Below are 22,442 nucleotides of genomic sequence, written 5' to 3' on the forward strand. Positions count from 1 at the left end.
CCAGAAAAAGATGTTTACAAATTAAATTCCACATTATGACCTGTTCTATCTTCATATCCATTTTTCAGAATCATGCTGCTTTAGAAGAACGAAATATAGGAAATAAGGTTTGAGTACTTTTGAAGAATGGCACATCTTTCTCTTATAGAGTTCGCTTTGTTAGTACTTCATAATCTATAGATAGAGCACATTTCCCTAAATACGTTTACTCTTACCTGCTAATTATTGAGAATAATGCTTTAGGAAACAGTTCTTGTATTTTCTATTCCCATAAATTAGGATGGACAATGGATTTTAAGATGCAGCTATTTTATTGTGTGTGAAACGACATCATTAGGCAGTTTTGAAGCAATTCCCTAAACTTTCATTATATTTTCTTAAAGCTGGTTTATTTGTTTATGAAATGCTATCATTCTTTTCGGGCCTGTAACTAGGGGTTTCTGGGAGCACTCTTTAAATTTTATAAATTTTAACTGTCCCTAAAATTAGGGATAATGGTTTAAAAGAGCACCCATTTTATTTGTTTATATAAAACGCCATCATCCTTTTAGCTACGCAGGTAGAGGGTTCAGAGGACACTTCCCGTAAATTTTCTCTGTTTTTCATACCCCATAAATTTCTTATACACACTCCTGATATTTTGTGCGAGTTGCGAGCTTGATCCTAGTATTAATACACTGCCATATAATTTTTCTATCAGCAGCTTATACCTTTGAAAAGACATCTTATGCTCTATCTACATTCCATATTTGTTAGATCTCTCTTCTACTTTATTTTGATGGAATGAATTATCTGCAGGGATTCAGTCCTCATGATCTGTATAAACCACCTGTATAAACATTATAATGACAACGAAAAACAGTCATCCAAACGAGAGTTACATACGAATGACTCTCTAGGCATATGCTAATTTAAACTAATACGACTATTATCGTACAACACAAAACTACATTTTTTTTTGTTAAAATCTTCATCAGTTTTAAGAGGACAAAATTTGCTAAATGCTTTATCAGACAGGGAAAAGAAATAAGTATGAAGAGAAGAAAAAGAACAGAAAAGTCCAGTAATAAGATAGGTGCTAGATATCATATTGAATGAGTGGCTAGACGTTTACAATTACTAACCTTCTTTTACTTTCTCTGTTTTCCGTAATGTTCTTTTTCTATCTGACGAAACATTTAGTTTCTTCGGTACTGAATGACATTTCTAGTAAATAATTTGAAATATAATATTTATCTAAATACCGTTCATTCCACCTTTGTCTAAATTAAAAAATAAAATCTGACCGAAACAAATTACTTTTAATAAATAATAGTGTTACAGTTTTGGCAATGCATCATTGCCGAAAGCGTAACACTATCATTTATTAAAAACAAACCATTTTTAATAAATAGTAGTGTTAGTTTCGGCAATGCATCATTGCCGAAACTGTAACACTATTATTTATTAAAAGCAAACCATTTTTAATAAATAGTAGCGTTAGTTTTGACAATGCATCATTGCCGAAAGTGTAACACTATCATTTGTACCGTGTCATGCGAAAACGAACTAAGCGCCACTTTCATACTTTTAAGAAAATTACGTATAAAGGTTGATGTCCAACTTAAATGTAGCCGTAATCAAAAGTGAAATTATGTTTTTTTTTTCAGAAAGGTGTTGGTTTTCCTCTTTTCGATTGTGCAAAACGTTCTAATGCGTATCAGGAACCAATCGTCGCATTTACGTGGATTTTCAAAGTTTGGCGCTTAGTTCATTTTTGCATAAAACGGTACATTTATTAAAAGCAAACCATTTTTAATAAATAGAAGCGTTAGTTTCGGCAATGCATCATTGCCGAAACTGTAACACGATTATTTATTAAAAGATACTTGCTTTGGTCAGATTTTATTTTTTAATATTAATGTATATTTGAATGATCTTTTGCAGTCTGGTCTCTCTGCATAAACAAGCATTATATATTTGTTAACGCAAAGTAAACGAAAGATTCTTTCCTTTCCACCCTTCAAATAAGATTTGCAGTGTAAAGAAAAAAAAAAGAACAATAAATAGTGTGTGAGATTATGTGCGTTAATAAATTCAACACATACCTTGTCTACAAGATGTGTGATGTTACAGAAAGTTTCATCATCATCAGAGCTTGAACTGTCGTTTTGTTCAAGTGGTGATTCTGAATCAGAGAACACTAGAACATCGTCTGTTTCTTTGTCACTTCCATAGAAACTGTCATAATCCTCAACAGATGGAGTTGCTACCGAACGACTCGGTTCACGACCATTTGTTATTGGTTCATGCTCAACTTTCATAGCAGTTGCAGAACTACTAAAATTGCCAATGATTGTGTACGTTTTAGATACGTTAATTTCTTTCTTAAATATCACTTCCTTAATAGGCGGATCATTCCTTGCTTGTAACGCTGAAGGAGTTTCTTCATTCTCTGAAGATGCAATGGAACTCATGCTATGGTCTTCGTTTTCTGGTCTAGCAGTAGGCCATGCAGTAATTTCTTCAGTCCTGTTTACTCGATCAGTTACTTGGAAGCAGATGGGTGGTTCATCCACATTAGTTGCAGGCGTAGGGGGTGGTGTGGGCGGTACATGCAATGAAGCAGAACGTCCAAGTAAAGCTATTTTGGGTGGCGATTTCAATTCTACATCGGTTAGTTGTCTCAAGGGCTGACATGCAGGAGTATTTGATTTGGATTCACTCACCTTATGTTCATCTTGATTTCTATCAACAATACGGACAATTTCTTGACTTTTAACACTAATTTCACTATCACTTGTTGTTGTTTCAGGCTCTAATTTATTTTCTGTCTTCTCTTCTTCTTCTTCTTCTTGTTTTTCTTCTTCTTGATGACGTTCTGCTTTCCTCGGGACAGCTGGCGATAAATCCATTTCAGCAGCAGATTCTTCAGGTTCCGTTTCCGTGTCTATAATTTCAACCATTTCGACAACTTGAGGCTTGAAATGAATTGTTTGGTGTTGAGGTTGTTCGCTTCTCATAAATGCACTTTCTACCGTCTCTACTTCTGGTACACCACGAATAATTTCCATAGCTTTCACTTCAACTACTTGGCACTGTGATTCTTGCTGTTGTGTTTCTAAATAATTCTCATTTCCATCACGTCCAGCATAAGCTGACAAGGAATCAGTACTTACTTGAGAGAACAAAGAACTGTCTTGTGCTAATCGGAATGTTTCATTCTCATCATCATGTTGGTTTTCTTCCTCCATTTTGTTAGATAAATCAATCTGTTCTGATTCTTCCTTGGGAAAGTCAACAACTAGCTGGTTATCTGATGACACGTTTAGTTCTTTTGAAGGAGATCCCTCATGGCTACTTGTTTCTCCAATAGTAATGTCACTTTGATGTTCGATTTTGGATGCTTTTACTGGTAGTGATATCACTAATTCAACATGCTGAATATCAGAATCGTCAGTACTGTTTTCATTAGAATTGCTGTCCAAATCGACTGGTTTAATTGTAGCATTAATTATTGCTGTGGCTACAACATCTGCAGGGGCTGTAGCAGATGGTCTTGAGATTGTTACAGTAACCTCCTCTAGTTCTTCAATACTATATTGTCTCCTTTCGGCGGAAGTCTTCTGCGTTGATAGCTCAATAACTTCCTCTTCCATTTGCCGACTAGATTGATCTTGCTCAGTTTCTTCTCCAAGCTCCGTCAAAAATACAGTTTTCTTAGCCGCGTCTTCCTCTAAACTTTCATCCATCGTGGTTTTTTCACTAGTGTCAACGCTACTAACTTCGCTTTCTATAGTTTCATCTTCAAAAGCTGGATTAAAATATCCAAGACACTCTACTTCCATACCATCATCAAATTCCACTTCACCATAAACTTCCTCAGTCTCAGCAACTTCAGAGACATTAGAAATACTTTTGGGTTTATCATAATCGTCGTCATCGCATAACATTGGTTCTTGTGGTTCTGTGACAGATATCACCGGAATGTCTTTCGTAACACTAACAACCACACCATGCTCTCTCCCAAATAAATCTCCAGTTTCTTCTACCTCTATACCTTCCAACATTTTGTCTGTTTTGTCTTCACTAACATCTGTACTTAATTCAAGAGGCACAACTGCGCTGCTGGTTTCACCACCCATACCATCAACTCTTTGATTCCAGCCCTGGAAAGATAAGTTGCAGGCTCTTGAACTGGCTTAGGTTAATTTCTCAGTTGCTTTTTTTTACATTCTTTTGTGATAACGATAAAGGCCCGTTACCAAAAGGATGAAAATAATGAAAGAAGTGTGTGTTGAACAGGCACCGTTAGCCAGCAGCCAAGTTCTTGCATGGTAATATATATATAAACAGACACCCACGAGAGAAGAAAATTATTTGCATACATGCTTCGGAGAGTGTTGGTTTAAAATTAAAATTTCTTTCAGTTCAAAGTCTGGAAAGATCTTGTAAGATTAAAGCCACATAGCAGTTCTGATTTTAATGACATGCGCGTTGTTAAACAGTGAGTCAATCAAAGTCAAAGTCACCAGTAAGCCATCACCACAGTAGTCTTCTAATAAATCCATCTACGACTATGACATATCCATTCATCATCCAGTTAAAAAAAAAGTCATTTTCACAGAAGTGCTCGTATATACAGGCATCACCAGAAATATAATTTTGTAAAGATACAATCCCAATCCAATGCAGTTTGAAGTTTAAATAAAAACACAATGAAATTTTGTTTAGAAAAAATAGGTGCACTGAAAGCAGAACAGACAAAAAAGCCGCTTTTTCTTTTGCAAATATATACAATGATTTTTTTAAGCGTCCAGAAAAACAAACAAAAAAGATTTGCTGGAGATTAGGGAGAGACCATGGTGCGTCATTTTTGCATGGTGAATTACGAAAAAAACAAAGAAAAAAAGGATGAAATGAAATCATAGAATAAGATGTATATGAACAATCATGTTCAAAACTGGATTCCCACTCAAATTTTATTTTATTAACAAGTTTTAAATAAAAAGTACAATGCCAGCGTAATTTTCTGTAAATTAAATAGACTATTCATTTTAAGGCAGTTAAAATAACATTTTAACTACCCAATTCGCGCAGACGTTATGAACAAAGAGTAATCCAGTTTTGAAAAAGAGTATACAATCTTGTTTTTAAAACACTTAACTTTATATATATATATATATACAATATTTAAAGGAATCAACAGTATTTTGTTTCGTCAATGATTAGGGATTTGAGATCAGTTTTCTGTCAGGCTTTTTAACTTTAATTTATTATTTTTTTCTTTCAACTTTAAGAAAACTAATTGATAATATAAATCTATTTCAAAGCTACTGACACTTAAAATTTACAAGGATTACGCATTTATACAAGTATGTGCTGATTGTGGAATTCTACGGATTGACTGGATTTAAAAAAAAATGGTCAAGTGTTTTTGAACAAGATTGTACATATGAAACAGACATCAAGTTTATGTACATAATGTAAAAATTTAACGTAGGTAGGCATATGTACACATGTGATTGAACAGAGAAATATTCCCAAGCCACATGAAGTTTAAACATAGAGGCATACACACAAAATTGTTTAAATTTGGTAATTTTATTAAAACATTAATACACAGTAAACACTTTTCATAAAAACACATTTTTAATTGCCGTTAAAGCTGCTAAACAATACTTTATTGCATTTGTTTATTCATTTTAAGAAAGAAGCTTTATATAAGCAGTATTTTGTAATAGTTTCAACTTCATGTTCAAGTAGATCTCATCTCTTATTGTACATTGAAAGTCAAATTGTTTTGATCTAAATATATGCTGCGTATGTCCGTATCCTTACTTAGGGCAGTACGGTAAGAATAAAAGTACGGTAATAATAAGAGTACGGTAAGAATAAAAGAGTACAATATTAAATAAAGAATAAATATCAAGTACGAGTCCAAAAGAATAGTATGATTTACTATTTTTATTTTATTTACATAAGGATATGCATTTATAGTACTCACTTGGGCTTACTTTCAGCAAAAAAATATTAGAATTAGTAACGTAAAGGTACAGGTACGTGTTCAATGCACTAACTTTCTAGCTAAATTGAGAAGGGTTTATAAGACTCAAACAAACCTCTAAATATTATGATTCTGAAAAAAACTGACCCTTTCTTGATTTTCCAATTGAAATGAGTCCTAACAAATTATACGAAGTTATTAAGGATAAGTACTGGCATTGAGTTATGACTTAAATACATCATTAGAGCTGCTCTGCAAACGAAACTCATCCCAACCTCTAAGCTATTCCGAGCTCTAAGCGAGGAAAATTCTATTCACAGCATCCATTGAAGGATCAGCTTTGATCAAGGAATTGCGAATTTTAGCGTAACTTTAAGAAGACAAGAATAGATCACCTACCTATTTGTGACACTTATTTGGTGGTAAATTGGTACCGGAAACCACGGTTCGATTTCTGATTGAACTAGTAGTAGTTCAGTTACACACTAAATTATAGGTTTATTTCACATAGTAGTCTTGTGGCTGAAAGGGAAACTAAGCTTCCAAAAATCGAACTAGACTGTTAAGTATTAAGTATGTTTTTCTTGCAAAGAAAAACAAGAAAAAAAAAGTGAGATTTACTTAACGTAGCCTAATAAATTCACAGCAGAAGTAGAAATTTCACGCCAACCGATCTGAAATTATTAATACTGAGGTTGATGGCTGGAAGAACAAATAATGATGTAAGGTTGATGTTAACGAAGATTAGAATAGCAATATACAGTGTGAGTCAGGTTTATGGCGTACCTGTCCTACGAAGTTGATCAATCCCAGTTTATGAGGCTAAGATCTAAGAACCCCGAAGCGTTGTGAGTTTGCAAACTGAAAGACGGTAAGAGGCTAACAAACTAGCATGAAACTAAGGTTAAATTAGGATTAAAGAAAATTTTCATATAGTTCATAATATGTATGTATATTTAAGCGTAATAGATGTGCTAGCTAATATCTAAAACCAAATGTACGATTTGAAGGTACAGCGAAATAGCATTGTGCATACCACAAAAAAATTATTAAAAGCAATACAAAAGAGAAGCATAGAAAAACAAAGAAAAAGTGCAACATTTTTATGGAAATGATTACAATGACCACAAATACACATTACTGATATTTTATAAAGAAAATATATATTTTTATATAGCAAACACACTACTTAACTATTAAATTTAGCATTGTATTAGTAATCTTGTGAGATTTTTAGTTACTAAATATGAGCGGTTTCAAAGCGCTCTTCCCTACTTGTAGTATGTACGATAACTTTATTTGACACTTAAAAGGGCATCTCCAGTGACTTCCTACTTTCTTGATCGGTGAGTACCAGGATCGATATGAGTATATAGAGAACCAGTAGGCTCTGTAGGTCACAAATAAGTTGGTCTTGATGTCACAAAGTGAGGTGTGTTCGAATAGGAGTCGAAAAACCGATCGATGGTCCCGACAGTGTTGTCACTTCTCGGATCAACGTGCACCACTGGAGAGGCTTCCGGTGGAGATGTTTGGGTCTATCCTCATCTCCTGACTGCTGCGTAATTCTAAACCGCACACTAACCATGAAACCACAGAGATCCAGCAGGTTCCTAATAAGAAGTGACGAGAACCGGCCCAGAAGCACAGATTATTTGCTTGTGGGGGCGCGTATCTCCGATAACTGACAGGCCCCTTGGGCAATGTGGGATGAGGAGAACATGCAGACACGCTAGTTACCGAATATGCAAACCCCGATGTCACATTTGAAGTTGAGCCAGTGCTAGGGCCCAAAACAGTCAGACACTGCTGATCGCTCTCGAATATTTCGAACCATGCGTCACCTGAGCTTGGTTTGTGTATGCCAGGGAACAAACTAAACTCTGCTTCCCCCATAACACCCTACTAGCTACGGACCTGCTGGATATCACAACCAAGGCCGAGAATGGGTTCCAACTGGAACCAAATCAAGCTCAACTGACGCTTGGGTTGAAATAGCCGAGAGCGATCATCGGTGTCTGACCGTTTTGAACTCTGGCACTGAAACAACTTCAAATGCAAAATCTGAGTTTGCATATTCGGAAACTAACGTGTCTGACCGTTCTCCCCACAACCACGTTCGCCGAGGGTTCGTCGGTTACCAGAGACACGCGCCCCCACCAGTAAATAACCCGTGTTTCTGGATCGGTTCTCGTTACTTCTTCTTAGGATTCTTCTGGATCTCTGTGATTTCATGGGTAGTGTACGGTATAGAATTACGCAGCATAGTCAGGAGATGAGGGTAGACCCAAACATCTCCACCAGTAGCCTCTCCAGTGGCGCACGGTGATTCGAGAAATGAAAACAACAATGTCGGGACTTCGATCGGTTTTTGGACTCCTGTTCGAACACACCTCATTTTGTGACATCGAGACCAACTTATTCGTGACCTACAGAGCCTACTGGTTCTCTACATACCCATATTGACTCTGGTACTCACCAGTCAAGAAAGTAGGAAGTCAACAATTCATTCGGTGGAGATGCTCTTTAGTTTCAATCATAATGCGTAAATTCCACATTATATTACCAAGCATTGATGCCATTATATAGGTATTTTACTTATAAGTAGTTACTTAGCTAAGAAAATCAAAAGAAAACATAAAATAAACTGAAATCAGTACCTACCACTACCGCAGACTGTGATACCTACTTAGTGTAAATAAATAAAAAGGAACATTATTTATAGACAGAAAAATAAAAATACTGAATGCTGGAAGGTTGTATTAGAAAGCTTATAAAGCACAAGTCTATAGTATATGTCTAGTTATTTTGGATATTACCGTTCAACTTTACTTAAGCACATTACTTATGTGCTTCCAACCCTCTTCTCTCTTAAGTCTATCTAAGAAATTAACTAAATTCTCATGAATGCATCTGCTTCTGAACAGAACTTTAAAGTGGTTTTACTTTTTGGCAAGTCTTTTCGAGATTTTCATTTCTTTCCTAGAGACATGTTTAAAATACTCTTATACTTATTAAACGTAAATCAGTTTTTCTCTGTAGGTTCTGCTAGTACTGCTACATTATGTAAAATAATACCCTGAAAGACACAATTTTGTTTTTTTAAATCGCACCTTTGATGTGAAAAACCTGGGTTCGATTGCCGATAAGAAGTGATTGCCGGATCTCACATTAAACTATTGGACAATCACATTCATTATTATGATTATTTACAACTTCTCACTGTTTAATTTTCGGATCAGAATTCATTACCATATATACATGTTTTTTTTTTTTTTTTTTTTTCCTATCATCCCGTAAGTTACTGTGAGTATAGGAGTATAGTAATGGCAACACTCTATATATTTCAAACTTAACTAAGTGTATAGCTTTATATTCTAGTTTAAATATATATATATATATATATATATATATATATATATATATATATATATATATATATATATATATATATATATATATATATATATATATATATATATATATATATATATATATATATATATTGCTGATTCTATACAACAGTGTCCAGAAAATTAATTAATACTTGTCGTTTAGTATACAAAGTTAGTTTCGTTAAAACAAAAACATATATTCACGTATGTTTATATTACATCATGAATGTAACAAACAACCAAGCAAATAATAATGATAATAATAATAAACCCGTACATACGTATTATATCATAAACTTTTCAACCTGTAATATGTAGCATGAAAAGGAAACAAGTACTGATACACACAAAAAAAAAAGTAAAAATAAGTCAGTAAGATTAATCATTGTCTAGTAAGTTTATTTACAAATGGTTTTATTTCTTTTAATAAATATCACTAACTTTTTAAAAGGGCAAAAGATTAATCACTGTCTAGTGCGTCTATTTACAAATGGTTTTATTTCTTTTAATAAATATCACTAACTTTTCAAAAGGGCAAAAGCAATCTCCTGCAGAGAGAAACACAAATAAATTGCAAAACCATTATCTTCTCCAACAACTACCATATTTTTTTCCGATCCTACTATTTTAATATTCCGGTACTACGGGCCTACTATTTTATTGCTATAATTATTAATTTTATTTTCTAAATACCGTAGAAACCAAGTACAAAATATAGTAGCGGTCTGTATGTATATTTGTGGAGTTGTGTTACCAGCACTGGAAATAATGACTGTTTTATTATGTTTTTATATTTATTTATTTTTCGTAAACGTAATCTTGTTTTCCTAAATCTCATTTATAGCCAACATTTTCTGTTCGGGCCCCTTTCAGCAAATAAATACGTAACATTCGTATGTAGAGGAAAAGGGACGGGAAGAACGGGACGGTAGAGACAAACACATAGTTATGAAATTATCACTGTTTCTCCTTGTTGGCTATAGTAAATGTTGTCATCTCCATACTTTTGGAGTCAAATTAATCCTTTCCGAAATAAAAGGAAATAATTCTAAAATATTTTATTATTCGTGTTCTACGTCAAGGTCTCCTTCCTAAGTAGTGTTCTCAGGTTAGTATTTACGCGCTTGGGCCCAGGGCGGCATATTAAAAGATCAAAGATTGAAGTATAGTATTCGGAAAAAAAAAAGCTGTCCATGAGAGGGGAATTTAAGGGAGATTTGTGCTAAAAGCAATGGAAATTTAAGGAAGATCTGTGCTAAACGCATTGCTGGTACCACAGCGCGACGGAGTTTTCTTGTTATGATGCTACTAGCACTAGAAGCTGAGGCTATTGCTTATTGGTTGATAAGATAAAACTATTATGTTCTGTCTTTTGTTAGTTTCTTGTGTTGTTTTGCTTACACATAACTGATTACAGACAAGTAAAGGGAATGGTGATGCAAAATTTTCTTGGGCATGGGGACAACAATAATGTTAAATACGCCCTTGAGTATTATAAACACTTCGAGAGCATTTCCCACGACAACAAACATTTTAGATGCTTAATAAATTTATTATCATCCGTGAAATATCTGGTGACATGCACGATTTTGCTGAAACTTTCAGTGAATTATGTACAGTAAATATTACATTTTATTCTGGATCAATGCTTTTAGTGGGTATGCTACTCATGAATAAAACACAGTTGAGTTTATTATTTGTTTTAGCGTTCGTTCATTCAAATGTCGGATAACATAGTAAAGACTGGAAGAATATACGTAGTAATCTTATTCACTCCTAGCTGCAGTGACTTCTTTTCTGGCAAAACGAAACGGTACACAGTATCGGCATCTCTTTCTAAAGCTTAAACAGTCGGATTGCCTTTGCCTTTGCAGTATTTATGAAGTTAATTTTTCAATGTAAAGCACTGGAAGAATTGTACATTATATAAATTTGAAAGGTAATACACGTTCACAGCACCTGCTAATTTCTTGTACTTGTTAAGGTTTAAACGCTTTCCTTCGCAGTAGCTACAATTTCGTTTCAATGAAAGAAAAGCAATTCGTGATTTTCGTAAGTATCTTCAGAAAAATTTCTTCTAAAGCACACTTTGGCCATAATTGCAATATCTTTAAGAGAATGTGAAAGGGGATTCTATTACGTAAATATCACAATAATTTTATCTAGTGCAGCTTTGCTTGTATGGACAATTTTTGCACTGTCAATCAATCATTAGGATAACAGAACCGCCTCTTACGGGGTTTAACCCTAGTGGACTCATAGCTACTCCAGTGTCCCCATTCTATGATTGATATCAAAAGCAAAGACTATCTATAGAGACGAAGATGGCGTATCAGAAGATAAGTTAAAAATGTGGAGGTTGCCGTAATAACATATTTATAGTGAATACCGGCACCCGTTTTTCAAACAAACAAACAAACAAACAAACTGCCTAATATTACTTACATAGGAGCTAGCTCTACAGCTAAGCTTAACACTAAAACTGAAAGAGTATAAATTAAGTTACATTATTAGGAAACTTTCTCCTTTCACTCTGAAAATTTAACGGTACTTGATTTTCATTTACAGACATGACAAAATTATATGAATTTTAAACGGCAATTTTACATTCAACTTTAAAACCACAATACATGGTTATGTTCAAAATTGGATTTCTTTCAATAAAAATTGCTTTCCGAATAGTTTTTAAATGAACAAGATTTATTTTGCTACAGTTATCTGTGACTTAAATGAAACGTTATTTAACGCAAGGAATACTATACGTTTAGCTGATCAGTTCACTTAAAAATCATTGACAATAAATGTCGCCTGGAAAACTCGATACTTGAGCGTAAGACTGTACATCACAATATAGACTACTTTATCAGTGTATATGCAGTCAAGTTCAAATTACTATAGCCTTTAAAAAATAGTTCCTTAAAAATAAAACATGCAAACTACAAGCAATGTTATTATTATACATTTTAAGAAAGAAAAAAAGGAAATAAAGATTATTATTTGAAACGAGTGAATATATTTTTTAACGTTAAGAAAATTTATCATGCATGTTATGAATCATGCGTATCATTTGGAAACAGAAGTTACTTTTGAAATAAAATATGACGTGAGAATTAATTACAAATATTAGTTATAAATAGCATGCAAAGATGTGCAAACATTTGTTGAAACATTTCCATGCATACTAGGAAGAAAGGATACTATCATTGTATATTTTAATTTGTTTGAGAAAAGAGCTATTCATTTCTGTTCTGGTAATTATGATAAATAATATCAAAGTTCTGTAATTTTTTCCTTTCGAAATATATATATATATTCAAATTCTTAATGCAGCACTGAAAACCTTACCTGTATTCTTTGAGTCACATCTTCCCAGTGACGATTAAACTGAACTAAATCCGGTTCAACAGTTCCATGCTGGCCTTGGAGTTGGATTAGTTCCATCGCTAGGTCTCTTAGTGAATCCACGCGACACTTCTTTGAATATAAAGCACTCTGCAGCTCCTAAAACAAAAAGTGCTTACTGCTAAAGATACGTTTTAACTTTCGGAGTTCAAGAGGCTAACACAAATCGGAGTTTGTGATAATTGGTTCTATCCTACAGCAAAATAAAAATAAATACTATATGTTCATCATATCGCCTTTCTTGCTCCACTGTGATTGTTATAATGCGTTCATTGTCGATTCAAATGAATGTCTAAGTAAAACTAATTCCTGAAAGTCTATATTATTTCAAAAAACGCTTAGATATTATTTTTTTGGAAGATTTTTTTAAAAATTATATTAACTCATTAACGGTATCAATTTATGAAATATGAAATATAGCTGTTTTCTAAAATATCGTCAAATAGAATTCCCACCAATACATTACGCTTTTTTGTCTTATAAAAATAAACAATACTATATTGTTGGGTCGGTAAAACATGTTGAACTATGAAAGACAAACAAGCATTCCTCGCTCGTCTATGAGTTATTGCACATCCGTTTGGTGCAGGAGGTCCGACTTTGATTCCTGGTGGGAGGTCATTCAACACATTACATGATTCAATTATTTACACTACATATTTTCTGAGCATTACTGGAATCTACGGTTTTAAGCTCGTCACGAATGAGAGATGACTTCCTTGGCGAGTACACTATCTGGGGTAGGAGAAGACTGCCACCATCACGGTCTCTCGTGTTCGGAATAACACGTGCTGCGATATTTTGTTTCACGCCTATAAGTGGAAAAAAAAAATGAAATATACTGTAACAAAACACATCACAGAACGTGTTATTACAAACACGAGGAACCGTGGAGCTGGCAGTTTCTAACACTTCCGACTTCCCGCCGAAGCATTCCGTCTCCATTGTTGTCAACTAATCTTGAAGTCAAAGCACATATAAAAATTCTGTTGAGAGCATGTGTAGGAATTATACCTTGTACGGAATCCCTTGCACATCCATTGTACATTGATGAAATATGCATTTTTGAATTGCGTGTGTATGACTTCCATCACAAAGATATGGACCGCCACTCCACGGTTTCTCGATTTAGAAATTGCGCGTGCAGAAATTTAGCTTTTCTACGATTTTGGACAGCCCTCACTTTGATACTGTGAACGTTTCCCCACAGGTCCATATGAACTTTTCCTCTTATTTTCATGTGAGGAATCATCTCTTACGAGTTTGTCAGTATAATTCATTAACTGACCACCCTATATATATATATATAATTCATTAACACCCTACATGAATTATACTGACAAACTCGTAAGAGGTGATTCCTCACATCAAAATAAGAGGAAAAGTTCATATAGACCTGTGGAGAAACGTTCACAGTTTCAAAGCGAGGGCTGTCCAAAATCGTAGAAAAGCCAAATTTCTACATGCGCTATTTCTGATATACAGGGTGTTTCAAAACAACATCGACAACGTTTGGGAGGTGAATCCTGACGCCAAGATAAGACGAAAAGTATAGACCAACCTAGGTGCACAAATGCTTCCTTTAGGAGTTATAGGCTGCCAAAAACATGAAAAAATGAACTTGGAAAGCCCATAGCTCCAAAACTACGGGACCTACCGTAGTCAGGCCAATACTTCATTTAGGAACTAAAATGTGCTCTATCCAAATATCCAAGTTTCAGAATCCTGCGGTACTTCCGCAACAGTTTTTATAGAGGTAGTTGGTGAGTACTTCCAATTAAATGCCCGTAGCCAAACTTCCTCTATAAAAAATGTTGCTTGAGTATCTTAGGATTCTGAAACATTTATTTTTGGGTAAGGTACATATTAGTTCCTAAGTGAAGTTTTGACCCGACTACGGCAGGTCCCTTAGTTTTTAGGGCTATGGATCTTTAAAGTTTTTTTTTTTTTTTTTTTTTTTTTTTTATGTTTTCGGCAGCCTATAACTCCGAAAGGAAGAAGCATTTGTGCACCCAGGTTGGTCTGTACTCTTCGTCTTATCTTGGCGTCATTAATCACCTCCCAAACGTTGTCGGTGTTGTTTTGAAACACCCTGGATATATCAGAAACTGATTTATGATTTATTTCATTTTATTTTTTTAAATTGCAATGATTGTTTTCGCCAAATGTAATCCACACTTGTGTCAGGAATTTTAGTTATTCGAGGAAGTAAGACCTACACATTAGATCATAAAATCAACACTCTATAGGAACAATTTGCGATTCATCAAAAATGAGAATCGATTTTCTTTTCTTTCGATAATGAAATCCCCTAGTTTTAATCGATAATTGTACTCTTAAAACTGCATTTCCCGTCATTCCAATCTGGTCTACATACCTTACACTCTTTAAAATGTTTCTCAGTTAACTGATCATGAGGCACTGAGTCTAACTGGCTAAGAGTTTCCTCTGCAGTCCGTAGCCAGCTTTTCAAATCTTCAATGCAATTGTTAAATTCTTCTAAAAGTGTGTTATCTTGTCCATGTCCAGGATCATCCTATCAAAATAAAGCAAGAAAGTTAATGAAACAAGGAATAAACACTGAGATTTACTTATTTACCGATCTTATCTACAAAATTCCTCACGTAGCGGCTCCAGATCTCAGAGGTATAAGAGGGAATCAAATGAAACCTGTTCGGAGCCCATGTATCCACTTGTACCAGGAAGTGTACTGTTGCGAAACGTGTACAGAAGAAACATAAATAGATGGAGACTGTCATGCTATTTGCAGTTCAGAAGTCTCCATAGGTGTTTCGACGCTTGTCCCACTGTACCGCTAGCCGACGAATTCCGTCCACGTAGAAATCAGTCGGTTGTTGGGTAAACCACACACTGACTGCATTCTGAACTACATCACTGTGAAACCGATGAATGTTTCGTGCCTTCTTCAGTGGACCAAACACGTAAAAATCACAGGGTAACAAGTCCTGGCTGTACGGTGAGTGACGCAGCATCTCCAATTTGAACTGTCGTGATAAATCCTCTACCTGCCCGGCAACACGAAGACTAGCATTATCTTGTAACACGATAACACTTGAAGTTAGCAATCCAGGTCGTTTCCGTTTGATTGCCTCCCGAAGACAGATTAACGGACTGATCACATAGAAATGAGTAACGTGTTAAATTGAATTAAATTTGGCAAATAAAATTGCAAGAATTTAATGTTTAGTTTTGAGATAATTTAAAAGTTATCTACAAATTATGTCTTCGAGGGGATAAAAATAATGTAGAACGTGCATTGTCTGCTCTAGCCCCTCGCTGGCTACGAACCTGCTATCTAAATATATAAACCGATGGCAAAAAATTAGTAAATTGCATTTTCTAAATAATGGTTTGCAATTCGTATTGTAGCTCTAGTGAGTTTTTTTTTTTTTTTTTTTTTTTTTTTTTTTTTTTTTTTTTAGTTTGAATACTTCACACAATCTTGCGGTACATCCCTATTGATTCCGCATCTTATACAAGAGTCCTTACTTATATAATGTCAAGAACTGATTGCAGTCATTTTATCAATTAGTCAGCGAATTGCAAAGCACACTGTATTTATAAAAATTTAAAAAAAAAATGTGCCCACAGCAATTATAGAACTAAAATTTAAATATTTTTCAAAAGATTTAAGACTGGATCAGATTCAGAACCAATCCTTTGTTAAGTAATTATTTCCCAACACTTATGAAGTTCATTCGATCTCATTTAATCTTGTAGGTCCCTTAAACTTACTAAACATGAATATTAAAAACTTCTTGTTTGCATTTAGGTTAGTTTCTAAAAAGGTAACTTTTACTTGTATTAACTATCTCATTTTCAGTTCCGCACACACATATTTATGCACGATTTTCCTGGGCTTTATCGGTAAGTATGTAATTAACAATCTACAGTTTGCAATATACCAAAACTATAGTTATTAAAAAAAAAAAAAAAAGTCTCTAGTGCTAACTGAAAACAAGTGTTTCATGTAATAAAGTATTTTAATGGATTAATTTGAAGAAATAATTACCTGAAGGTTCTTCAATCGATTTTTTAATCTCGTTTCAATTCTATCCCACTGTCTTTCGATTTCTCTCACTCGATCATTTAGACTTACTAGGAAGGCAGGATCACACAACGAACAGAAAGTTTTATAAGATCCATTTATGCTCTCTACCAATGGTTTCCATTTCGGGAATTCTTCAAGTGAGGTCTAAAAAACAAAATCCACACAGATAATCAATTAATAATTTGGACAAAACTTACAAACTAAGTAGAAAATAATGTAACAAAACATGTTCAAATTTACCATTCAGAACTTCTAAGTCATACACCTTACCTTTTGAGATCTTTGAGTCCTTCCAACTAATGAAAAAAAGGAGTATGTAAGGAAAGATAAATAAAAAATAGGGAAAATGTACATTACCTAGGCCTCAACACAATAATAATAATAATAATAATAATAATAATAATAATAATAATAATAATAATAATAATAATAATAATTTATTTTACGTGCTGAGAACAACCGAAATGGACTCTTTGTCATATTTTACAATATTATTTTAACAATATAATATAGTAAAAGAGAGAAATAATGATTATCTTTTAACATAAATTGATAAACTCTAACAGCGTAGTTTGTGTCAATTCCTAAAGCACTGAGACATCAAAAATTAAAAGTAAAGATAAAAACAAATACTATTAAAAAATCTAAAATAAAGTCACATTTTAAGATATACCTTTATTATAGTTTGTTAAAAATCTAGAGATTAAAATATGTTTTCTATTATGTAGTTGCAATAAAATTTTATTCTTATACCGTTATATTGGAACTTTACAATCCATTTTTTAAACATGTAGTCCGAGTTACATCGATTGACAAGTATTTTTTCTACAAATAGAGTCAACTAATATTTTACTGTCAGCCAATGGTTCCAATTTAAATTTGTTTTCCAGTATTCATACGTGCTAGAGTAATAATCCAGCCCTAACTTCATTCTAAGAAAATACTTTTGGGCCATTTCAAGTTCCAAATAATAATAATAATAATAATAATAATAATAATAATAATAATAATAATAATAATAATAATAATAATAATAATAATAATAATAATAATAATAATAATAATAATAATAATAATTATTATTATTATTATTATTATTATTATTATTATTTATTTATTTATTTATTTATTGTAGATGACAAAGACCACAGCCGAGGCCAAAATGATCATATATACAATAATATACAATAAAATATTACGAGAAAAATACAAACAAGACAAGAGGAAATTAAAAATACATCAAGTCATCACGACCAAATACAAAAATAAAGTAAATAAAAATTTTACACAAGTTTGATACAAACTAAATTATAAAATACAATTACAACATAATCTCGATTCAATAACTATTAAATTAAACAAGATGTATTATTAAGAATTTAAATATATTGAACGTAATAAAAATAAACAAATTAGAAAAAGATTTATAATAATACACATGGATAAATATAAACAATGTAGATAAAAGAAATACAATGAAAATTCAATAGACAATACACCAAACCATGGTGAATTTTGTATATTTATTAAATAAAACATTCCAAATATTGTTTTTTAAGTATTGTAAAATTCGGATCAAAGAAATCAATTTTAAGAGATTTTTTATTTATATTGTCAACACTAGTAAATAGTGGAGAATCAACCAATTGATTATTACATAATATGGAACGGTAAACCCTAGACTTATACAGGGGAACTTTGATATATAAATATTCAATTAAATTCACTCTAGCATGTATTATATCATGAATAAATTTGATTTGCCTTAAATTTTGCCGAACTTCACGAAATAGTAAATCCAGTTTAGCAAGAATCTCCCTATTAGTTATATCGTATAATTTAAATTTATATTTTTACCAAGCCAAGAAAGAAATCTGGACTGACTCAAGAGCTTGATTGATACTAGTAAGATTGCGGTTCCAGATTAAACTAGCAAATTCCAAATGGGATCGAACATATGCACAATATAAGATTTTACATGTTGCAATGTCTTTAAAATCTCTAGCAACCCATTTGATGAGTCCCAGATTCCTTCTAGCCTTGGAAACCATGATAGAAACATGATGATCAAATAGTAACTTAGAATCCATCATAACACCGAAGTCTTTGTTGATTGAAACAGGTTGAATTGTATGCTGATTTATTGAGTATGAAAAATACGATATATTCGTTTTCCTAGAGAACGATATAATTTTTATTTTGTTCATGTTCAAAGAAGTAAATTTTGTACAGACCATTGATAAACTGAGTTAATATCGGCTTGTAGTTTAAGGTGATCCTGATTACTTACTATTTCTGAAAATATCTTCAGATCATCCTCGTACAGTATAAAAGGACGTTTCAAATAATTACCAATATCATTCACATAAATTAAAAATAATAATGGACCCAAGTTGGATCCTTGAGGAACACCCGAAGAAATCTTGTACACAGATGACTTACAACCCATATATCTAACTACAAATTTACGATCAAACAAGTAGGAAGCGAACCAATGTATCAAAGATTTAGGAATTTCAAAGGAATGAAGTTTCTTAAGAAGCATGTGATGGGATATTTTATCAAAAGCTTTAGCAAAGTCAAAATAGATAGTATCCACTTGACCACGATTATGCACAACAGGAGAAACCAATGTCAAAAATTTATTCAAATTTAGTTCAGTTGATTTACCCTTCAGAAAACCATACTGTTCGGATATAATAGTGTGCTCAACGGAACTATAAAGATAATTGTAAATAAGCTGATCAAAAATTTTAGGTATTACATCAAGAATAGAAATAGGTCTATAATCAGTTACGAACCTTCCATCAGTTTTCGGAATTGGAGTTACAACAATGTGAAGTCAAACAAATAATAATAATAATAATAATAATAATAATAATAATAATAATAATAATAATAATAATAATAATAATAATAATAATAATAATCAACTGGAGGACTGTGCCCAGGTCTTCAAGATCTGGTTAGAAATACTAATATTTCTCATCTACACTTCCTATCATCCTATGTATACGGTATTATATGTTGTCCTCAAATACTGTACAACATATATATTTGAAAACAGACAAGAGGTAGCTCATATAGGACGCCTATCAGATAAATTTTATCATACAGCATTTATTTATGCATTTATTAACGAAGTTTGAGATGCAGCTGCTACACATAATGCTAAACAAAACAATGCTAATGAAAGATCGAAAGTATTTTTGGACAGAAATCGACCAGGAAGAGAAGTCTGCTGGCACGAAGGAAAAATTTGGAAAGTCCAAGTCGGAATATAGTTGTCCACTTTGACCTAACCTAAATCAGCCTCATGCACACGCCAACAATCCGAGATCACGCTCAATCAACCTCACATTCACATCATTATTCCAATATTACGATCATCCAACCTCACGCTCAAATGACCAGTTTGACATCATACTCACAACATCATTTTGACATCACGTTCGTTGTTTGACTTCACATTCACATCCTTTTTACAACAGACTCACTCAACCTTATACACTCACACTACCTCGATATCGAGCTCACTCGGCGCTCACACTCACAAGATCATTTCGACGCCACGAATTGAACGTGAGGTTGGGACATGGTGAACGTTTGGGTTTTGAATTTGTTAGTGCTGTCCTCATGAGTTCGAAGTCCTTTGGGCCAAAAGACTGGGCACGAGATCCGAACTAAGGACCCCCGATTACGAAGGGAAAGCAATAGCTTCGCTTATGCTTGCTCCGTTTCTACAATTCCCCGAAATTGCAGAAAATGATCAGTTCCCCAAAAAGAAAAAAAGAAAAGAAAATAAGACACTGTAAACATCATGTAGAACTAACTTGTCTTAGCAATAACTACAACTAAATTTTTGAATATTATTTTCATCAATGAAACAGAAACTGAACGCAAACCTAATTTGAATGTAGTATTCTCTAAACTTTTAGTTAGTTTTATTTTCTTAAAACTAGTAACAACATGTACACTATATTCTTGATCTGAGGTTGCAACTAAAATTGTTAGTTGGCAAATATAAAATAAAAATACGAATTTAATAATCAACTCACTTTTGCAGCTTCCATTTCTGCCTTTACATCTTTCGGAGGAATTGTTGCTTCACGCTGATCTAAGTCTCTCTCAATTCCTTCCAGCCATTCTTCTAGAGATGCCATATCCTTCTGGAGACCTCTGGAGAGTTTTAATGCACTTTCTAAACAGACTTTTGCTTCTGTAATCTGGGATCCCACCTTAAAAATAAGAAAAACAACAAGGATTGAACCGTATTGAAGATAAAAAGCCGTATGCCTAAGTATATAAATATTAAAATAAATGTTTCTAGTTATAGATGCAGACATTGGTGACCTTTGAAGGAAGACACTTCGGTCAACACGACAAATTTATCACCAGAAGCTAAAGGAAGAAAATTCATCTAATACAGGGTGATTTAAAGAAACAGGAAATTTTGAAAGTTGTGTACTGGCAACAGTGGGCGTTTGGTAACACTGAATAACATACGCCATCCTGTCAGCGGTACTCTGCCATTTAGTTATCATGAATGCTTGGAGTGGTGCGCAACGTGCTTTCGTGATCAAAGCGTTTTACAAGAACAATGACAGTATCAAGGAGGCACGTAGAGAATTCCGCCGTCATTTTAATTTAGGACGTCACGATCATGTTCCATCAACACATGCAATTAAAATATGAATACGTAATTTCGAGGAAAATGGTTCGGCAAAGAAAAAGAAACCTCCAGGGCGTGTGCGAACCGTTCGTACACCAGACAATATCCAAGCTGTTCCAGATGCTGTCATAAGAAGTCCACGTCGGTCAATCCGTCGTCACTCATCATCTTTACAGTTGCATACTTCAAGTGTTCAAAGAATATTAGTACAGGACTTACAATGCCATCCATACAAGTTGCATATATTCCAGGAACTGAAACTCAACGATCATGTTGCAATGACAATTTTCTGAATTAATACTTCAAGAGCTCTCTGCAACATATCATCTTTAAAAAAAAATAAATTGTACTGTATGTATTCTAAAATGACATTATTTTTACTATTAAATGAGATAAATAATTTTGCTTTAAAAGTTTGTTTTCATGAAACTATTTAATTTTCAAAATTTCCGTTTTTCTTTAATCACCCTGTGTTCTAATTCTTGTATATAAGAACTTGTGCATTAGACAACTTTTCTTTCTTTAGCTTGTAGCAAAAATAATAAATAAATAAATAATAAAATAAAGTACAATAAAATAAAATAAATAAATTATCGATATGACTTCTCTCAAGAGCTACTACTAAATGCAGATGACCCATCTTACATTGTCTATTTATGAGAACTGAGCCCTTGAAACCTCCCGGTGTCTTTTACTAACTATACCTATAGAATGGACTCACGAAAAGAAACACAGACGCATATTCTTTGCCCTTCTGAAACCTTTCTTGCAAGAAATTACACTTCCAAAGAAAAGACTTTAAAAAGGAAAGAAACTTACATAATTTGTGCACACTTTCGGCATCTTCCGCCCATGGGCGCCCGAAGCGCCCCTCTCCCCCCCTTCCTTCCCCCCCCCCCCCCGCGGATCACGAAA

At 33.5% G+C, this 22,442-nt stretch overlaps 1 protein-coding gene across 8 annotated transcripts in view; it reads right to left on the reverse strand.

Moving 5' to 3' along the window:
• The window catches only part of Dys (Dystrophin), a 1,830,839-nt gene that overhangs the window by 1,284,430 nt on the left and 523,967 nt on the right, over positions 1-22,442 (reverse strand). For 7 of the 8 annotated variants that reach the window (XM_081729421.1, XM_081729456.1, XM_081729463.1 and 4 more), the window contains 5 exons: positions 20,914-21,093; positions 16,817-16,999; positions 15,161-15,319; positions 12,727-12,882; positions 2,088-4,148 (listed from right to left, as the gene is read on the reverse strand). In XM_081729421.1, coding sequence (XP_081585547.1) covers positions 2,088-4,148; positions 12,727-12,882; positions 15,161-15,319; positions 16,817-16,999; positions 20,914-21,093 — 2,739 coding nt within the window. The remainder of the gene's footprint in view (positions 1-2,087; positions 4,149-12,726; positions 12,883-15,160; positions 15,320-16,816; positions 17,000-20,913; positions 21,094-22,442) is intronic. The other variant, XM_081729472.1, reaches the window with a different exon arrangement.

This window comes from Thermobia domestica, chromosome 1 (genome assembly GCF_964235325.1).
Source record: "Thermobia domestica chromosome 1, izTheDome1.hap1.1, whole genome shotgun sequence".
NCBI classification, from domain to species: domain Eukaryota; kingdom Metazoa; phylum Arthropoda; class Insecta; order Zygentoma; family Lepismatidae; genus Thermobia; species Thermobia domestica.